Consider the following 17,596-nt stretch of genomic DNA (forward strand, 5'->3'; position numbering starts at 1 on the left):
TTTTTATGAGCAATGCCAATGCGAGCTTTTATTTATGTGCGCTCCGCTCCAGAAGCATGAATGGCTGCTAATGTGAAGCGGTTATTCATGAGGGTCCGTCTGCTAAAAGCACCTGCTTCATTCAAACGCTGCTCGCTGACCACGGCTGAATGATCTTGACTTGATCATAATCTTTCTAACAATTTCCTGTTGTAGAGACTAGGCCTACTATAGACTAGTCAATTTGGTTGGCATGCTTTCATCTACCCAATATTAGCCTATAGACATTAGGCTAATATAAAAAGGCATAGGCTTTCACTTTAATATAGGCGCTAAAGCATTTTGCGCTGGTGTTGTAAAGCTGCTAATTATTATTATTTTTCAATATATTTTCTTTCTTTCTTTCTTTCTTTCTTTCTTTCCTTCCAGTCCCACTCATTCCAGTGCATGTGTGTTTGTTGAGTTCAGTGGTGTCATGTCACTGTAACACTGGACTTCTGTTCCAAAAAAACTGTGGCCAAGTTTTATCCCTCATGCCATATTGTAAAGAATTCAGCTACAGTGTTCAAAAAGTATAACAGGAGCATTGTTCAACCAAACTGCCTAAGAATTCTGTCAGCTGTTGACAGGATGTAGTAGGGTCACTGCTGATTGCTTCCAAGTTCCAGGAGTGTAATTGTAATGAAGGTGTTTTTTATAGGCTATAGCCGATGGTGGAACAATTCAAAAGGATTGCACATGAACATTTCCTAAAGCTATAGCCTACTCTACAACAAATGGAAACACTTATGCTTAACACTGTGGTAAATTCAATTAAAAACGAATAAGTAAATTAGTACCCTATAAATGAATACATAAATAAAAAATAACACAACCTTTAAAAGCGAAATATACGAGACCCTGCTTAGGCTAGTTAAAAAGACCATTGTGTATGCATAGAGTTGTTTTTATCATGTGTAAAACGACATTCCAGCCAGATGTCGCAAAATAATCTAGTGGGCGGAGTGTATTATGCAGACGTAGTACCGCTGCGTCATCACACTGCGACTGCCTACCTGACCTGTTGACGTAAACATCTTGCGACTTCTTGCGTTTTGTAAACAAAGCAACACAACGCTGGCAGAGTGCGGAAGATACATTATGGATAATCTTGTAAAGGTAAGAGGAATTGAATGCTCCGTTCGATCGATAAAGAAAATAGGATCGTTATGTTTAATTGATAGTGAGCTAATTTAAAAATATTTTAGCTGACAGTAGTTTGTACGTCACAAAATGCTATGATGAATTGAAAACGGTGGACCCTCTTGTAAATAAGTAGTGTAATGCTTGGTTTCGTTCACTCACAGTTAACAGTTTTTGTATCGAGTTGTGCTTTAAATGTACTGTAATTCTGCAAACTGTTAATAAAATACTTCAATCAAAATGCACTGATATAGCCATGACGCTCGTACATGTTTCAGGGCTAGCACTGATACAGTTTGGTTCAAATCCTAAAAGGCTAATAATGATTTGGACAGTTCTGATAATCAAACATCGATCCATCCATCCATATTCCACCCACCAGCTAAAGTTAAAGCCGATCTGCTCCATGAAGAAACGGAAGGTGCTGGCTTGCTGACGTACTTTTTACTGATACTGTAAAGTACTGCGTTTTCCCCTTTTTGACTTTATTTAACTGCATTTATTTACTTCCTTTTTTTCATAGAAGTGTACTTCTGGTCCATAGCCCTATTGATCTTGATGCAAGCCAAGGCAGCAAGAGCATTAGGGACCAGAGCTAATAGAAGTACAGTGTCTTTAAATGTTCTGATGAGTTGAAAATGAAGGACCCTGATGTAAACAAGTCAAGTACTTATTCTGGTTTTATCCTCATAGCAGTTTTTGTACACATTGTGACTGGCAGTGTTCAAATGCCCTAATAGAGACTCTCCTAATAGTTGACTTTATGTTGTAAAGCTCTCTCATTGTCTATTTTCCTGCAAGATGTGTTTTGTCTATGAAAACAACATATCCCCTAGGCAGTACCAACTACCAAGTCGGTAATACCGCCCATGACCAAAATTTTCATTTAAAAACAAAAACGTGAGATGCCAGAGGGGTTTAATAACAAAATGAGGCCAATATTAGGCCTATGGGTGAATATGGCATCAAGGCATTTAATAGCAACTCAAGTAATAAGTTGCTAACCCCGTCCTATCCCACTTGTCCCACACAACAGTTTAGATCTGGTCACCCTAGTGTGTGCGTGTGAGAGAATCTTTCCTTTGCATTGTATTTCCTCTTTATGCTGACGGAGACCTTTCATAATGGCTGACCTTTCATGTCACCTCCTCCTCTCCTCACATCAGATGATGACTTTGTTAAAGCTGCAATCCTAATCAAATGTTATAGCTATCATATTTGCATTGAGTGACAGTGGTCTCCCTAGTCTTCCCTAACCCTTTTGACCCTGTGTTGGTTACGATGCATACTGGTTGACAAGTACTACTGCCTGGGGAGCTCATAAGCACATCATACCCCCCAGCCAACTGGGGAAATTCACAGAAGTATAGGAGACTGGTTCAAATCCTGGGTAGAACATATTAAACTCATTGATTGCAGCTTTGTGTGAACTCTGTTAGATGCTACATAACAGCAACTGCCTGAAACAGGATTCACACCATTGGTTGAGTGTCAATAAGCTAAAGCCACATTCAGAACCTCTAGTAAGAGAAATCAAATTCATAAAACCAACACACCTGCATTAGTCATGTATATAGGCTATTTGGGTTTTTCTTCCACGTGCAAGTGTGTGCATCCATGAATGTGAGTGTGCTTCACTGCTTTTGATGACACTCTTATTTCCTCAGGTGCATGGAGGGGGAGGATATGACTCAGATTTCAGTGAGGAAGAGGAAGGGGAATCCTCTCAGAGAGGCCTTAAAAGGTAAAAGTCCATTAGTTTTATTATTAACTTCAAGACCTCCATAAAGAGCTGGCTGAATAGCAGCTGGACCTAATTATAAGCATAATTACAGTTAGGGAGTGTTTTTTTTTTGCTATTATTTTAGTAGTGCATTTAAAATTGCATTTATTATTGATTTGATTGTCTATGTTCTTTTCTTGTCTTCCGACAAAGCACAGAAGTATGTCTCATACCCATTCACAAACAGACGGTAGCTATGCATGCAAGGCAGCAGCTTGCTCATCAGTGCCTTGCTCAAGGATACTTTGATGTGCGAAGCCAGATTTTATTTGTTCCTTTGTTGACAGGAAACGTGAGGATGAAATTCTACAGAAACCTTTCAAGAAAGGAAGACACTCCAAGGTGGCTCACAGGAGTTTCCACTCCAGTGAAGTGGACAGGTAAGTAATCATTAATTAACATTAGGATTGATTCATGAGATTTCATATATAATTATAATAAGGCTTAACGCTCGCCTAACTTTTGTAAAATGGTGATTTCTATTTATGGTCACATTGTGACTATGCTTCTTGCGTCTCAATAGGAAGGCACCAGTCCAATGAATTTGTTATGACAATGTTGCCATTATAGAACATTATTTCTCATACTCATACTGACAACTTGTGGTTGAAACAATTTAAAATGAATGCACATTATATTAGTATCATTGAAATAGTGGCGAGAGTGGCTCACCTAGTAGAGCGTATACCATATCAAGGGCCAAGGCCCAAAGCATTAAAAAATAAATCATGCTGACTGACAATTTGACGGATTAGATTTTCTTGTAATTTTACAGAGAAGAAGCCAGGAACAGAAGAGCCCATCTGATATCATTGAATGCTGTATCCTTCTTGTGATTTACATCAACTAAACTGTTTTAGTATTTTTTAAAGTTTTACTAAACTGTTGTGATTGTGAAGGTCTTGAATAAGTTGGAGGCATACATTAGTGGCCACATGGCACAGGAAATCAAGTTTATGTATATACTGTAGACGTGAATATGCAAAGTAATAGCCTCTCCTTAACCTGATATCTGCAGTTTGAACGACACAAGAAGTTTGTCGGTGACTACATTTTGTATTATGGTGGGGAGACAGCTGATTTTAAACGGTCCACGTAAGTACTAATATCCTCATGAACTTAAAACAAGGCAACGTCTAATTATGATGTGGGCTCCCTGTCGAATTTGTATCTATCATACTAAGTTACCATGTGTGCAGTTTGTGAACAGTGACACTGTATACAAATTGCATTCATTGCACGGTTCAAAACCTGCCTCTTGTCTTTCAAATATATACACCACAGTGTCAACCATTACTTTACCCAATCTCAAAATACATGCATGGAATCTGGATTCAAGGCTTAACGTGGCATGTTCTGCTTTTTAAAATCTCTTCCTCGCAGAGCAAAAGACAGAACCGATCTGGACGTGGTGCGGGAGAACCACCGCTTCCTGTGGAGGGATGAGGACGAGGACGAGATGACATGGTAATTTCCACCTAGAAAGAGAGTCCGGTCACACTGTGCTCAGGAATGCATTTGGTGTTTCACAGAATGCAAAAACACAACTAGTAGTAACTATGAATTTGGACAGTTATTCATTTTAAAACAAACAAATCTAAAATTCCATGAATACGCAACGCGTTGTGGACCAGCAAAAGTTGAATCTCTCTTTTGGGTCTCGACCTGAAAATGTATTTTAAATGAACAGTTTCTCTGGTTTATTCTCACCCTAGCAGCTATGCAAATAATGCTTAAGCAACATGTCTAAGACATAATGTCATTTGAATTTACAAGGCCATTTATAGTGCTATGCTAACTTTGTATTTGTATTATTATGTGCTAGGGAGAAGGACTTGGCCAAGAAGTATTATGACAAGCTGTTTAAAGAATACTGCATAGCTGACCTCAGTAGATACAAGGATAACAAGGTATGATGGATGGATCATGTATCTAAAGGAATGTTCTCTTTTGAAGTCAAAATGTATAAATGAATCCATACATGCATGGGAATACTGCAATATCATATAGATGACATCATTAATAGAAAGCAGCTTATTGTAGGTCATTATTTATTTTCTATCCAACAGTTTGGCTTTCGATGGCGCATTGAGAATGAAGTTGTTTCTGGCAAAGGTAAGAAAGCTAGATGTATTTGTGAAATCAGCTTTTTTTGCCTTTTATTTAAAGTATAAATTATACTCTAAAATAATCACCTGGAAAGTCATAACACAACCCCATATAGAAGCCACTCAAAATAGTTATAAATTCCCTCAAAAGCAAGCGTTGCACTGTTTTTCCACCAGATGGCGACAAAGATCAAGCTTCAACATACACGTTGATCTCAGGATGGGATTTCTTCATCTTACAAATGTACTACCAGCAGCGAAACCCCTGCAGCATAGGAGCTACTGATAAAGATGATTATGTGTACACTTATATAATGGCCAAGTACCTACTCAAGCCAAGCACATTGACATGTAAAATCAAACCACCCATTTGTGTTCCATTAACTAGACTCAAAATACATCAAAATCCTTTATTACATGTGGTATTGCTCATATTTACCTGGAAAAAAATCCCCACCAAAAGTGATTTTTCATTACACAAACTGGAGGTAGTTGAGCTGTTGACTTTGATAGTTAACACTGTCATTACATTCCACGTGTATAGCAACATTAACACTTTTAATAACAAAATAAATCCACCACAAACGCCCCTTTCAGTGTCTTAAAATAAATAGATTGCACAATGAAGGTTGGGGGGAGGGCAGTGTGTTATTTCTGTAGTTGGCTGTGGATCATAGGACATGTCATGTTGGTACAGTTATATAAATACTAGCCATTGTCTGATAAGTTCAATTACTAATAGCATTGACCTGCCGTACCATGGCCTTTCTCACAATGTGAGAATATTGAGCACTGGCAAATACCACAAATTCAGTGAGACGGGAACACATGCAAAAACAAGTCTCAACCTAACATGCTGCTGCTCTAACAACCCTTCACACTTCAGGATTGAGTGTCTACAATTTTCCACTCAATCATAAATTTACTTTTGGTCTTCAGTAGGTTATAGGCCAAAGTTAACTGGCCATTCCTATGTCGGCTGGTCCAGCTGTAAGAAGGAATGTGCTTCTGTTTGAAATTCCCCACTATGTAATTAGTCTACTTTACGTCTTTTGAGAAGAAAACAGTATTTAAAGGCTAGTTAGCGCTAACACACAGTCTACTGTACCTAGCTGTCTCACACATGGATTAAAATTTGTCAACCTCTGATGTGTTCCCTAATTAGTAGAAGGCCATGTTAAGCCAACTTTCTAACATTGGCATCTGAGAGAACAGGTCTATTTCTGTCCTAGCTTTTGTCAAATGTAAAAATCACACCCGTGTGAAGTGAGGGGCGCTCCCAATCAAAAATTTGCGTCCACACTTTTGTCTTCAATGTTTGTGTTTACACAAACACTCAAAGCTGGACATAGGAGGGGCTTAAAAAAGGGGGAAAAAAGCTGACTACCATGAAAGAGTACTGAGCAAGGTGGCTGGCGTCGATAATCACACAGCCACCTGCCTGTCGGGATGTCCCTACTGATCTCATGACCTGTGTCTGGTGGCATTAGGGAACTAAAGACGTAGGCCATCCTGTCCTCTATTAACGGGTCAATAAGGCAGTCACCTCCACCCGACAACGCTCCACCTGCAGCACGTGAGAGATCCACCCTCACCTGTCCGTCTATATGAGATACAGGCATGGGTGAAATAATATTCAGAAGTAGGCCTGTCACAATTATTACGTAATCTAAATTATCTTTGCATAACTGTCATAAATGTTGAAACGTGCATACATTTTCAAACAAAAACAGTGGAAATAGCCCTTCAAGCTCACAACACGTTATGTGGTGAAATGTAATTTGTTGACCCCATGTTATTCTGCATAGAGGAATTACTTCCGTGAACCAGGGGAATCGAGGGGGCGAGCAAGTGACGTCAGGACTTCGGCGCTCTATTAGTTTGACAATAAATCATAGTAAAAGGAAAATAATCATCGTGAGAGCTCTATTCAGAAATAGGTGTCATTATGTGGCAATTCAGTGGCAAATTAATGTGATTTGACATAATGGACTTTTGAAGTTGGAAATTGATAAACTTTCCTTGGTCAAGGGCAGTTTAAACCCACACGGCAATTAGCACGTGCATTTATTTCAAGTCCTGTGGAGAATGGGGTGATGCTTAAAAGGAGCTTTGAACAAGGCCTAAGAGCTGCTTCAGTTACAATTGCTATGTTATTCCTTTTTAACTTGGTTATATGAGAGCAGCTAGAGAAAATGTCAATGGTTGTGGAATGAAGTATGGACTAAACAGCTGACTCAGCTGATCAGAATCAATCTTTGTCACATCACATTACAAGTAAGGTAGGTGAAAACATTGGTTGTGCAGGCTCATGATGCAGTTAAAAAGGATAGAGGAGCATAAAGTGCATACCCGGTAATATGACAATTGTGAAAAAAGTTGACATGGGTGAATGTATGTACAGTTGGGTGCCACCGATATTGTCCCTTATCATTTGACCCATTTAGGCCTGACCTCAAAATTTAAAAAAAATCCTTCTAAATCCTCCAGTTTTCTGAAATAAATATTTTCACGATTTTTCAAAAATAGCAGATCTACAAGCTCATAGCGCGCCACCGAGTGGCGCACTATGAGCTTGTAGATCTGCTATTTTTCAATAGCTAAATGATAACATAATGTTTAAAACACCAAAAGGGGTTCCCGCCCAAAATGGGTTAACTGTCCTTTTGCGCAGATCACGCAAACCTCAGCAAAAAGAAAAGGACAATATCGATGGCCTCCAACTGTACGAGTATAAATAAAAGGAGTCCCTAAAACAAGAATCAGTTCAGTCTGTGCATCAGACTTAGCTCTTGTTCAGCAGTCGAATTGCTGACAAGTAAAAGAGACTGGTGGTACTGCTCCTGATACTCCTGTAACGCTTGCCTGGCCGTGGGTGCGGCAGCGGGTTGAACAGGCTGTGGCTGGGGTGGTGAATGTCCCTGATGATACTTGTCGCCTTAGCCACGCAGAGTTTCTCATGTATGTCCTGGAGGGGGGGGGGGGGGGGGGGGGGGGGGGGGGAAGCTCCCTTCCCACGATGCGCTGCACTGTTCGCACCACTCTCTGCAGTGATCTGCGTTCTGCAGTGGTGCAGTTTCCAAACCACGCGGTGGTGCCGCTTGTCAGAACACTATGGTGCTGCTGTAGAACGCTCTGAGGATGCGGGGGCTCACTCTGAACTTCTTCAAGCGGCGGAGGCAATAGAGTCTCTGTTGGGCTTTTTTCACCACTTTTTGGTGTGTGTGGCCCACTTCAGGTCCTTAGATATGTATCTTCAGGAATTTAAAGTCACAGACCTGTTCCACTGCAACGCCGTCGATGTAGTAGGTGCGTGCTCCCTCGTCTGCTTCCTAAAATCCACCATCAGCTCTTTGGTCTTACGGACCAACACCACTGTGTCAGTGTGCCAACCGCAGCTCTGTAGGCCGTCTCATCATAATTTTCGATGAGGCCCATCACTGTAGTATCATCTGCATGCTTTGCGTCTAGTCTGGTGGGAATGATGGTGTTAAAAGCAGAGCTATAATCTACAAACAGCATTCGGACACATCTGCCCTTCCCCCCCCTTATCCAGATGGGCGAGTGCAGAGTGTAGAGCCAGGGCAACCGCATCGTCGGTGGATCGGTTCTGACGATCTGCAAATTGCCATGGGTCCAGTGTGGCCGGCAGCACAGAGCAAATATAGTCTCTCACCAGTCTTTTGAAACATTTGCTCACAATCGGAGTCTCCAGTCATTCAGGCACGCCACCTTGGAGTGTTTGGGTACGACGGTACCACAATGGATGACTTGAAGCCAGACGGGACCACAGCTTGGGAGAGGTTATAAGTTTGTAAACACTCCTGCTAGCTGGGCTGCACATACCTTCAGCACCCGGCATTGGGTTGCCGTCGGGTCCAACGGCCTTGCGGGTATTCACCCGCTGGAAGGCTCTGCACACATCGGCCTCCGTGATGGTTAAAGGGCAGGTCTTCTGCAGGCAGTGGGAGGTTGTGGCTCAATTCCAATGCACTCACTCACACGGCGATCCTGCGGTCAGTTCACTGTGCTCCTGGAAAGCTGTACCCTTGTGACAACATCAGTGGTCTGGGGGAAAAAAAATGTCATTGACACTGAAACTGCTCTTCATATAATTGGTCCTCACTAATGCTTATAATATGGTACCATTTTGTGTCTCATAGGAGGGCTGTGGACAGTTCGGAAACCCGCCTACCAGTGACATCATCGATGGGGAATCCAAGCTAATAGAAACTGCAGGCTTTCTATTCCTGCAAAGTGAGAATGCTATAATTGTTCTCAGGATAATCAAAATAAAGCATTTGAAATCTTGTTTGAAGAAAAAACGCTGCCTAGCGATGATGTCACTGGTAGGTGGGTTTCTGAAGTGTTCCATTACCAAAGGTACCATTTCCTCATGAGCATTAGTGAGGACCAATTTTATGAAGATTATGAAGGGTTGAAAATAGTTGATGTCGTGTCCTTTTACTATTACACCATCAGTGTCACATTCACATGGACTTTCCTCATCATCCTTTATAGATTTGTTTATTTACACTGTATATGATAGTCAGCCAGAACGCCAACGTCATAGGGCCCTAATCTACAGTAATACCGTTGTTTGTTCCAAGTCACTAAGCACTAAGCAGCCAGGACAGCAAACATCACATCTTTTTGACGTCGATCACATACTTCAAACCCCACCTGAAAAGGACTTTCTCCTCCTGACGCACTCTCTCACGCCGTCACTATTTGGAAGATCCCAGCGGACCAGATCAATGCCATTATAAGCCCCTCTGGGCTTAAGGCAAGCCTCAAGGCAGGCTGAGCCGCCAGGGTAGGATAGAGGACACCATGAGGGGAGAGACGGGGAGGAGGCGGTATGGGTCAGACTCGGAGATGAATGGGAGAAGGATGAAGGGAGCGAGAAATGGAAGGGTATGGGAGTAGGCCTATCACAAGTATTACATAATTGCCTAATTGCAATTATTTGACAGCAATTATTTTTGCATAATCAATGAAAAATAAATATTTTCAAACAGTTTACAAAAATAGAATAGCAGATCTACAAGCTTACAACACATCACCTTGTGACGTTACATTTAAGTAATATTAAATATGTCAGTCATTTCTTTGTACAATTAAATGATTTGTCATCTGCCCTGTGCAATTTGTGATTATGAAGAAATTTAAATTGCATTCTGTGCCAAAAACACAATTAAATTGTTAATCGCAATTTGTAATCGTGACAGCTCTAAGGGAAGAGGAGACGAGAGAGGAAGGAGGACAGAACAGGGGGATGTGCAATAAGAGGTGAACCAGGAGAGAATGAGTAATGGTAAAGGTGGAGCAGATGGTGGTGGACCAGGGTCTGTCAGGACACCCTGGAGTTTGGCTGGATTGAGGTCTTTTCACTGCGTTGTTTTCAGTTGAGTTAAGATTTACTGAAGTGGTTCCCAACCTTTTCTGGATCATGGCCCACTTGAAAATCTGGCCCACCCAAATGACCCCACAAGTTGGGAATCGCTGATTTAATGTGATTTATTTCTCCCTCAACCCACATTCCTTTTGGCTTGTTTTAGGTCTTTCATTATGCAGTACCGATGTTTTCATACATTCCTCCTCACGAGTACAGCTTCAAGTTTATGTTCAAGTTTTAGGTATAAAAGACTAAAGAGTGGGTGACTTTCCCACAAAAGTTCAAAATGTAATAAGAAAAAGGGAAATGTCAACTAATACAAATAACACTATCACAATACATAAGTTGTGTACATTTAGTCTCTTGTGAGATCACAAAATCTCAATAATATTGAATCAAATGTGTCTAAGGAGTGTGTGTGTGCGTGCACTCTCTCATGGACTTGCAGGTCAGTTCCAGTGTGGTTACAAGCGATGTGAGAAGCAGGAAGGTCTAAAGAGCTGGGAGGTGAACTTTGCCTACGTGGAGCAGGGTGAGAAGAGGAACGCTTTGGTCAAACTCAGTAAGTCACGTGACATATTCTCCTTTAACCACATGGACCCTAGCATCCCTATGCTGGGCATGAAGTGAACATTCAGCCAAAATACTGTAGAAGATCTGCAACTTCACAATAGGATGAATTGGCTATTTTCAGCCAAGAGATTTGGTGTAGAGAGAAAAAGTACGGGGTCAGCTATATGACCCCAGTCAAAATATTTGTTTATTTGTTTGTGTACATGGCTTGTTTAGCAAGCCATGTACACTTTACATTGCTGCCGACAATTTTCCAAAACAACAAACGTTCAAGAGATAAATAAACCATCATCATTCTCCTGCTTGTCCTTACCATGAAGAAATAAGTCAGACATTTAAATTCATTTTCAGAGTGACTTCAAATCAAATCTTTAAAATGCAGTGATAACGTAACTTTGAATAAAACAAAGGCAGCATACTGTACATATGCATGTTCATTTTCACAGCTTAATAGGTGGAAACCAATAGCTTTCTGGAAGGTAGGAAAAAGTTGAAATTTGAAAATCTAAAAATAAAAGTATACTTGGTAAGTTATGTTAAGTATACAAGTATGTCTATCTTACTGTATTCTAAACATGCGGTAACACCAGTGTACTGCAGTCATGTTCAGCTTGCCTGTCTAAGCCTCAGACCATAATAATCTTCCTTTGGGTATCATACCTTAGATAATCCTCTTAGAATGATTAACCATAAGTGGTTATTGTAATACCCGTCAACCAGGAAATTACCAGGCCGTTTTAATGAGCTAGGATGATAGGCGAGGCCCAGACAAGTTCATCATCATCTCATCTATGCAAGACAGTAAGACACATGGAGAGACATAATGCGCACACCAGGGACGTGGTGGGCCCATAATTCAGCCCGGGAAGTGGAGTTGCGGAGGCCCGCGCGCGGCCAAAGGCCCTTGACGAATCAAGGGCGTGCAAGCGCATTTTAGGTCACTTTAGGTCCTACAGTGACCTAAAATCCTTGTCCATGGATGTCATGTTTATACCTGCCACAGAAGACAGTGCTGCATTGTTTTACACAAAAGGGATATATATATATTTTTTTTTAACGGCTGGCCCAGACCGGCCTGGACTGGACCGGCCGTTCGGGAGTTGTCCCGAATTTCCCAATGGCCAGCACGTTTCTGGCGCACACACACACGACGGATGCAAGTACACACATGCATCGTACGACTGCTTTGATCTTTAATTAGGCACCGCTTACTTCACACTGGGTGTGTTTTTCTTTTTTTCATGATTGAGGCCTTGCAAGAGAGTAGATCTGACGTCATGATTGTTGATATTGATGAACAACATTGTGTTTTGTAGGACTGTGCCCTGAATGCTCCTTCAAACTAAACTATCACCACAAGTAAGTGTGTGCACTTGTCGTCATGTACAATGCCATTTGAATTTTGGAATGGATGATTCATTGATGTGTTAAGATTAATTACATATATAATTTTTAGGAGGAAGGAAGTGAAAGCAAAGAAGAAGACTCTAAAGCAATCAGAGGAGAATCAGGAACCACCACAAAAGAAAAAGAAGAAGACCAAGAAACACAAAAACAAACACAGACGACACAGAGGTAAAACATCACACACCATCCTCTCCTCTCCTAAATATCTCTATTCTAATGACTCCATGTAAATATGAGTTCAGTCCAGAGGTTATTGGCAACAGTGTGTCCTTGACTCCTTACATGTGAAGGTAATGAGTGACGTTTTCCTGTACAGTAAATACAGTACAGTGTTTATATTATCACTCTCTCCTCCCTCTCTGCTCAGATCAAACCACCTCCTCCAGCAGTTCAGAGGAATCGCACCACTCGGACAAAGGTAGCTTTGAACACACACACACACACACACACACACACACACACACACACACACACACACACACACACACACACACACACACACACACACACACACACACACACACACACACACACACACACACACACACACACACACACACACACACACACACACACACACACACACACACACACACACACACACACACACACACACACACACACACACACAGGCGGAGCCTTGTGAGGTTAAAGTTAGGCATAGTTTTTGTGAGGTTATATAATATAAGCCTGCCCTACTAGTAGTAGCCGGCGCTGTAAAAAAAGCGTCCCATCAGCGCCCATTGAAACCCAGGCTCTGCAAAAAAATCCCACTGACGGACGACCGTAAAGATGACTCTAAACACGACCTAGTCATGATTGGCTCCCTCCTAGCAACCTTACTAGCGTCCTAGTCATGATTGGCTGCCTCCTAGCAACCTTACTAGCGACCTAGACCTAGACTAAGACAATGGGAGTCTGAAGTCTGAACGGCATAAAAACCCATACTCTGAACACTGCAACGCAGAGTGAGTGGCAACATCAGCTAATGTTATGAGCTACAGGAAAGCTATAACAAAACAGTGAGTGAACCAACAAAAGAACGACGGAAACGAACGAAAACGGGCACTACAAGAGCTTATTACGTTATGACTGAGTCATTTTCTTGTTTTTCTTTCTTTCTTTCTTTCTTTCTGCACGCCCACCCCTTCTGAGTCTGACCAGTATGAAATGAAAAATGCCTTTGTCCCCTATGCTCCAAGGTCAAGGTGCTTGAGGGTTAACATAAACACACAATAAGTATGAGGGCCACATTCCAGGGTCAGAGGTATAAGTCACAAGGCATACGTAAACATGGCTTTGACCTGACCTGACCTGAGTTAACCATCCATTAGACCCCCAAAAAACACTCAAACATGTACTTGTGCACACTCAGCTATTCAAGAAGAAAAACAATGTTGCCACATTTTTGCCTTGTCAACGGGCTCATTTATTTGGATTTTGGGATGCTGTCCACGCTAGAGTGATTGACAACTTTCTACATCTCCCCTATTAGAATCTATTAGCAAATCTGGTGCTGAGGCAGAGGGCCAATCGGAAGCGGATCACTGGAAAGGACCCGCCCCCACGGTGGAAGAGAAGTCGAGGTGAGATGACTCACCCCTAACCACAACCATGGCATTCCTATTTTGAGCATGTCATTCATTATAGGCAACATTTTTTCCAAATTCCAAAAATATCAAAATATATATCAAGATCTGTTTTTGAATTCCAGCTATTTTCCAACATACAACAAAGCGTATAGGGGGCTTAAGTAGTTACATTTGAGGGATAAAAGTCCTGCTGTGCTTCCATTTGAACAATGGATGCAGGCTGGTGGCTCAGCGCATCACCCGTATAAAATGTTATGTTCTGGATCCAAATGCAGCTCTTCTGTAATTTACTAGCACACATAACTCACCATATTGTTTTTCTTATCTGTTCAGGGAGGAGGAGTTCGATGAATACTTTGAAGACATGTTCCTTTGAGAGTCACCTGGTATCTGCTGCACCAGCGAGCCTTGTCTTCCTGCAGCATTGTTGCTTTTTCTGTTTGTTATTAGACGTCCAAACCAATGTCCAGAGCGCATTATCCTTTTGGATATTAATCAATTTTTATTGAACATCTTCATGCAAGTTGGCATCAGCAGGCAGTTCATAGATTTGTGTTCAAATCCATCATATATAAATCGCTCACATAAACAAATACATTGAAGCTGACAGCAACACAGGGCAGGACTCATCGTGCATGGTGTTGCTGTGTGTGGCCTTCCCCCATTGCACACCTGGCCGCAATCATCCCTTACCAGGTATAAATTAGTATCCACCCATCACCTGTGGTGATTAGCCTGCAACAGGGGTGCCAAAAAGGTAGATGGTGATCTAACAGTAGATCACAAAGGGTGTGCAGGTAGACCACATGACATGCCCCTAAACAAATATAATTCATATATAAAAGAATCATCTGCCATTTGAATTAAGGTGAGATTGATTGATATGATATCAAAAAGGGCATGTCAGCTCAAACCCACAATGCAATACTTTGTTTTGTGAGTGTTTTGTTTTATTTACGTGTATGCACCCCTGCCCTGGAATGTCTATCAAAGACACACCCATACAGCATGAATAAACAAAACAAAATAACAGAAATTGTATTTTGGCTCCAACACTGTGTGTGTTCCATATGCGTGTACTGGAGGTGTGTAGAAGGGGTGTGTGTGTGTGTGTGTGTGTGTGTGTGTGCGTGCGTGTCTGAGAGAGAGAGAATCAACATCCATTATTTTGAGTCTTTTCCAGTGCTTCCTCCATCTGTTTAACTTAAATGTATCTATTCAATAGACTGATCCATTCAGAATAATGTGATGACTTTGTTTCAGTGTTTGATTTTTAATTTCTAAAACAGGCATTTGTCTTCTTAATCTGCCTCCTTGTAGTGGTAAAAGACATTGGGACTAGGTTGCTGCTAGTTTTCCTTATGATTATATAATTGAAACTGCAATTTGTGGGAGCTTGTATATGAAAATAATTTCACCCACCATTTTTATAATTTTCTTTGGTAAAACCTGTGATGTGACAATAAACGTAGTTGTGTAACATCACTAATTACGTTTCAGTATTGATGCTGCCCAGGATGTCTCCCACTCTCCCTTCCTTTTAAACACCTTAACAATACTAATTGAGTTAGAATCTAACTCAATTAGTTCCCTGGACATAATAGAGGTATGGACAGCACTGGACACAGTGAAGAAAACATCAAGGGATTAACATGAGGTGAAATGGACAGGTTGGAGCTGTGCCCTCACTGCCCTGGCCCCTGACTTTGGCCAGCAGCCATGAAAGTGCGTGCATAGTTGGATTACAGTCCCAGGGCAGGTCTATTTCTCTCGCTTGCTCTCTTTCTCTGCATCTCTCTTTCTTTCTCTCTCTTCCGCCCTTCTTCTGGCTCTCCCTTCCTTTTCTCTCTATCTCTAGCGTAAAACATGGCTGCATTTTCAGAACATAAAGTAGTAAAGATCTCCCAAAACAGTTACTTGAGTAAATCCCCCAAAAGGAACTACATGTGTCCAAATCATTGTTTAATTTGAGGCGCCAAAAGAAGTACTGATCTGATGCAAGCTATTTCCACTGTAAAATCTGAAATGTAACATCCTCTTTTCATCCGTAAGGGTCCATTTGGTTACATTTTGTATACTCTCAGTTAATGAATGAACACAATTTTTCACAGTCTACATACAGCATGCACTGTGCATGTTGCGTGCAGGTCATGGGCTGCTGAGGGCCAGACACCCTCACTGTGCATGTTGCGTGCAGGTCATGGGCTGCTGAGGGCCAGACACCCTCACTGCACTGACCAGGGATCAGAACCAATCCTCTTTTACTCATCCTGCTTTACAGCCTCTTAGACCCCGTGCACGGAATATGACACGGTTACACAGGCATGCCTCAAGGTCCCTGAAGTTCATTCACTCTGCCTCCACTGCACAGTAGAATGTCAGTTGTTCATTTAACTCTGAGGCGGTTGAATATTTTGTGATTTTATGTTGGTGTATTTGCCACTGTACATTTTTGTGCAGTATGCGTGTGTGCGCATGGTGTATCAAATGTTAGACACCCATGAGAGAACTTAATTTAGTGTAAAAAACATAAACATAAAAAAAAGCCTTTTGAGATGCCCTAATCCTTACACACATTTATTTATTAGTTTAGTCATATTACATGTCATACCACATACATTACATAAATAAGAGGTAATTTCATATGAAGCCAAATAATATGTGTCTATTATTATTTAAGCTAAATATAAGCCCAACACCAACCGAGCCAGAAGAACGATCTTTTGTTTCCCAAATCTGACCCTGGTTTCAGCCCCACAGGTGTTTGTTCAGCCTCCAGTGAGCAAAAAAGTTCCTCCCCTATAGGGGACAGTTCTGAGAAAAGAGTCTCTGGGTAGTGACACTGATGGGATTAGACTCCAGTCTTGATTGACCGTGCTTTGAAGAAAGGACGTTGCATAAGACAAAGCAGGAAGTCTTGTGTCTCTTTCCTGAGTAAAACGCTCACCCTGAGAGGGATGTTCCTAAAATAGTCTCAGGAATCACAGGCGGAGGCGGGTCAGTAGGTTGTTGTGTGGTACGAACGAAGATTGTCATTGAAAAATACTATTCAGAACTCATTAACAAAGTCCATTTTAGGAGGATTGGGTCACATGTGTGTGTGTGTGTGTGTGTGTGTTTCAGCTGACCGTTCAATGGCTTATCCATCCTCAAACAAACTGTAATCAAACAAAGAAACCAAGAACTTTGGTCTGTATCGTGCCACAGGATATGATGGCATAAGGTTTCGCTGCCACAAAGCAAATACTCAGAGATGTCAACCCTCACACAGATATGATAAGGCTTTGGTCGCCCGTCCTGATCTTCTCTGTAAGAAGGGTATTTAAAGTGTAAAGCTGTGTGGATCACACAGACAGTCTGGCTCACAATCAATCTCCAATCCCATTCAATCTTATTAGAGAACGTGTAGCTGTACTTTGTCTGACTGGCAGCGAGACCTGTCTCCTCACAGCAAGCCATTTTCTTTGGTTTACATTTCAGTAGGTTTGCATTTCACGCATAAAGTTGAAATGCATACATAATCTACATTGTACAATTGTGATTGTGAAGTCACTCAAGCACTTGACTTTCTTCT

The 17,596-nt window shown here is 41.4% G+C and overlaps 2 protein-coding genes across 4 annotated transcripts in view; one reads left to right on the forward strand and one right to left on the reverse strand.

Moving 5' to 3' along the window:
- Positions 1-14,472, reverse strand: part of lgi1b (leucine-rich, glioma inactivated 1b) — a 45,653-nt gene extending 31,181 nt beyond the window's left edge. Inside the window, exon 1 of one of the 3 annotated variants that reach the window (XM_079493387.1) lies at positions 14,331-14,451. The gene's annotated coding sequence lies outside the window, so the exon portion shown is untranslated. Of the gene's footprint in view, positions 1-14,330 lie in introns of all 3 variants that reach the window. The other 2 variants (XM_079493385.1, XM_079493386.1) reach the window with 2 other exon arrangements.
- fra10ac1 (FRA10A associated CGG repeat 1) lies at positions 1,044-14,495 on the forward strand. The gene is made up of 14 exons (XM_079493388.1): positions 1,044-1,137; positions 2,829-2,905; positions 3,232-3,324; positions 3,720-3,765; positions 3,963-4,039; positions 4,328-4,411; positions 4,770-4,854; positions 5,014-5,059; positions 10,899-11,012; positions 12,340-12,382; positions 12,480-12,598; positions 12,798-12,848; positions 13,926-14,016; positions 14,356-14,495. The coding sequence occupies exons 1-14, from the start codon at positions 1,120-1,122 to the stop codon at positions 14,396-14,398; spliced, it is 987 nt and encodes a 328-aa protein (XP_079349514.1). The 5' UTR covers positions 1,044-1,119; the 3' UTR covers positions 14,399-14,495.
- The last annotated feature ends 3,101 nt before the right edge of the window (positions 14,496-17,596 follow it).

The sequence above is a fragment of the Electrona antarctica genome (assembly GCF_951216825.1).
Source record: "Electrona antarctica genome assembly, chromosome: 22".
NCBI lineage: Eukaryota > Metazoa > Chordata > Actinopteri > Myctophiformes > Myctophidae > Electrona > Electrona antarctica.

Excerpts from the sequence above, each read along its gene's own strand:
- fra10ac1 (XM_079493388.1), top strand. Across the intron at positions 2,906-3,231 it reads TCTCAGAGAGGCCTTAAAAG|GAAACGTGAGGATGAAATTC; the intron begins GTAAAAGTCCAT and ends CTTTGTTGACAG. Across the intron at positions 3,325-3,719 it reads CACTCCAGTGAAGTGGACAG|AGAAGAAGCCAGGAACAGAA; the intron begins GTAAGTAATCAT and ends GTAATTTTACAG.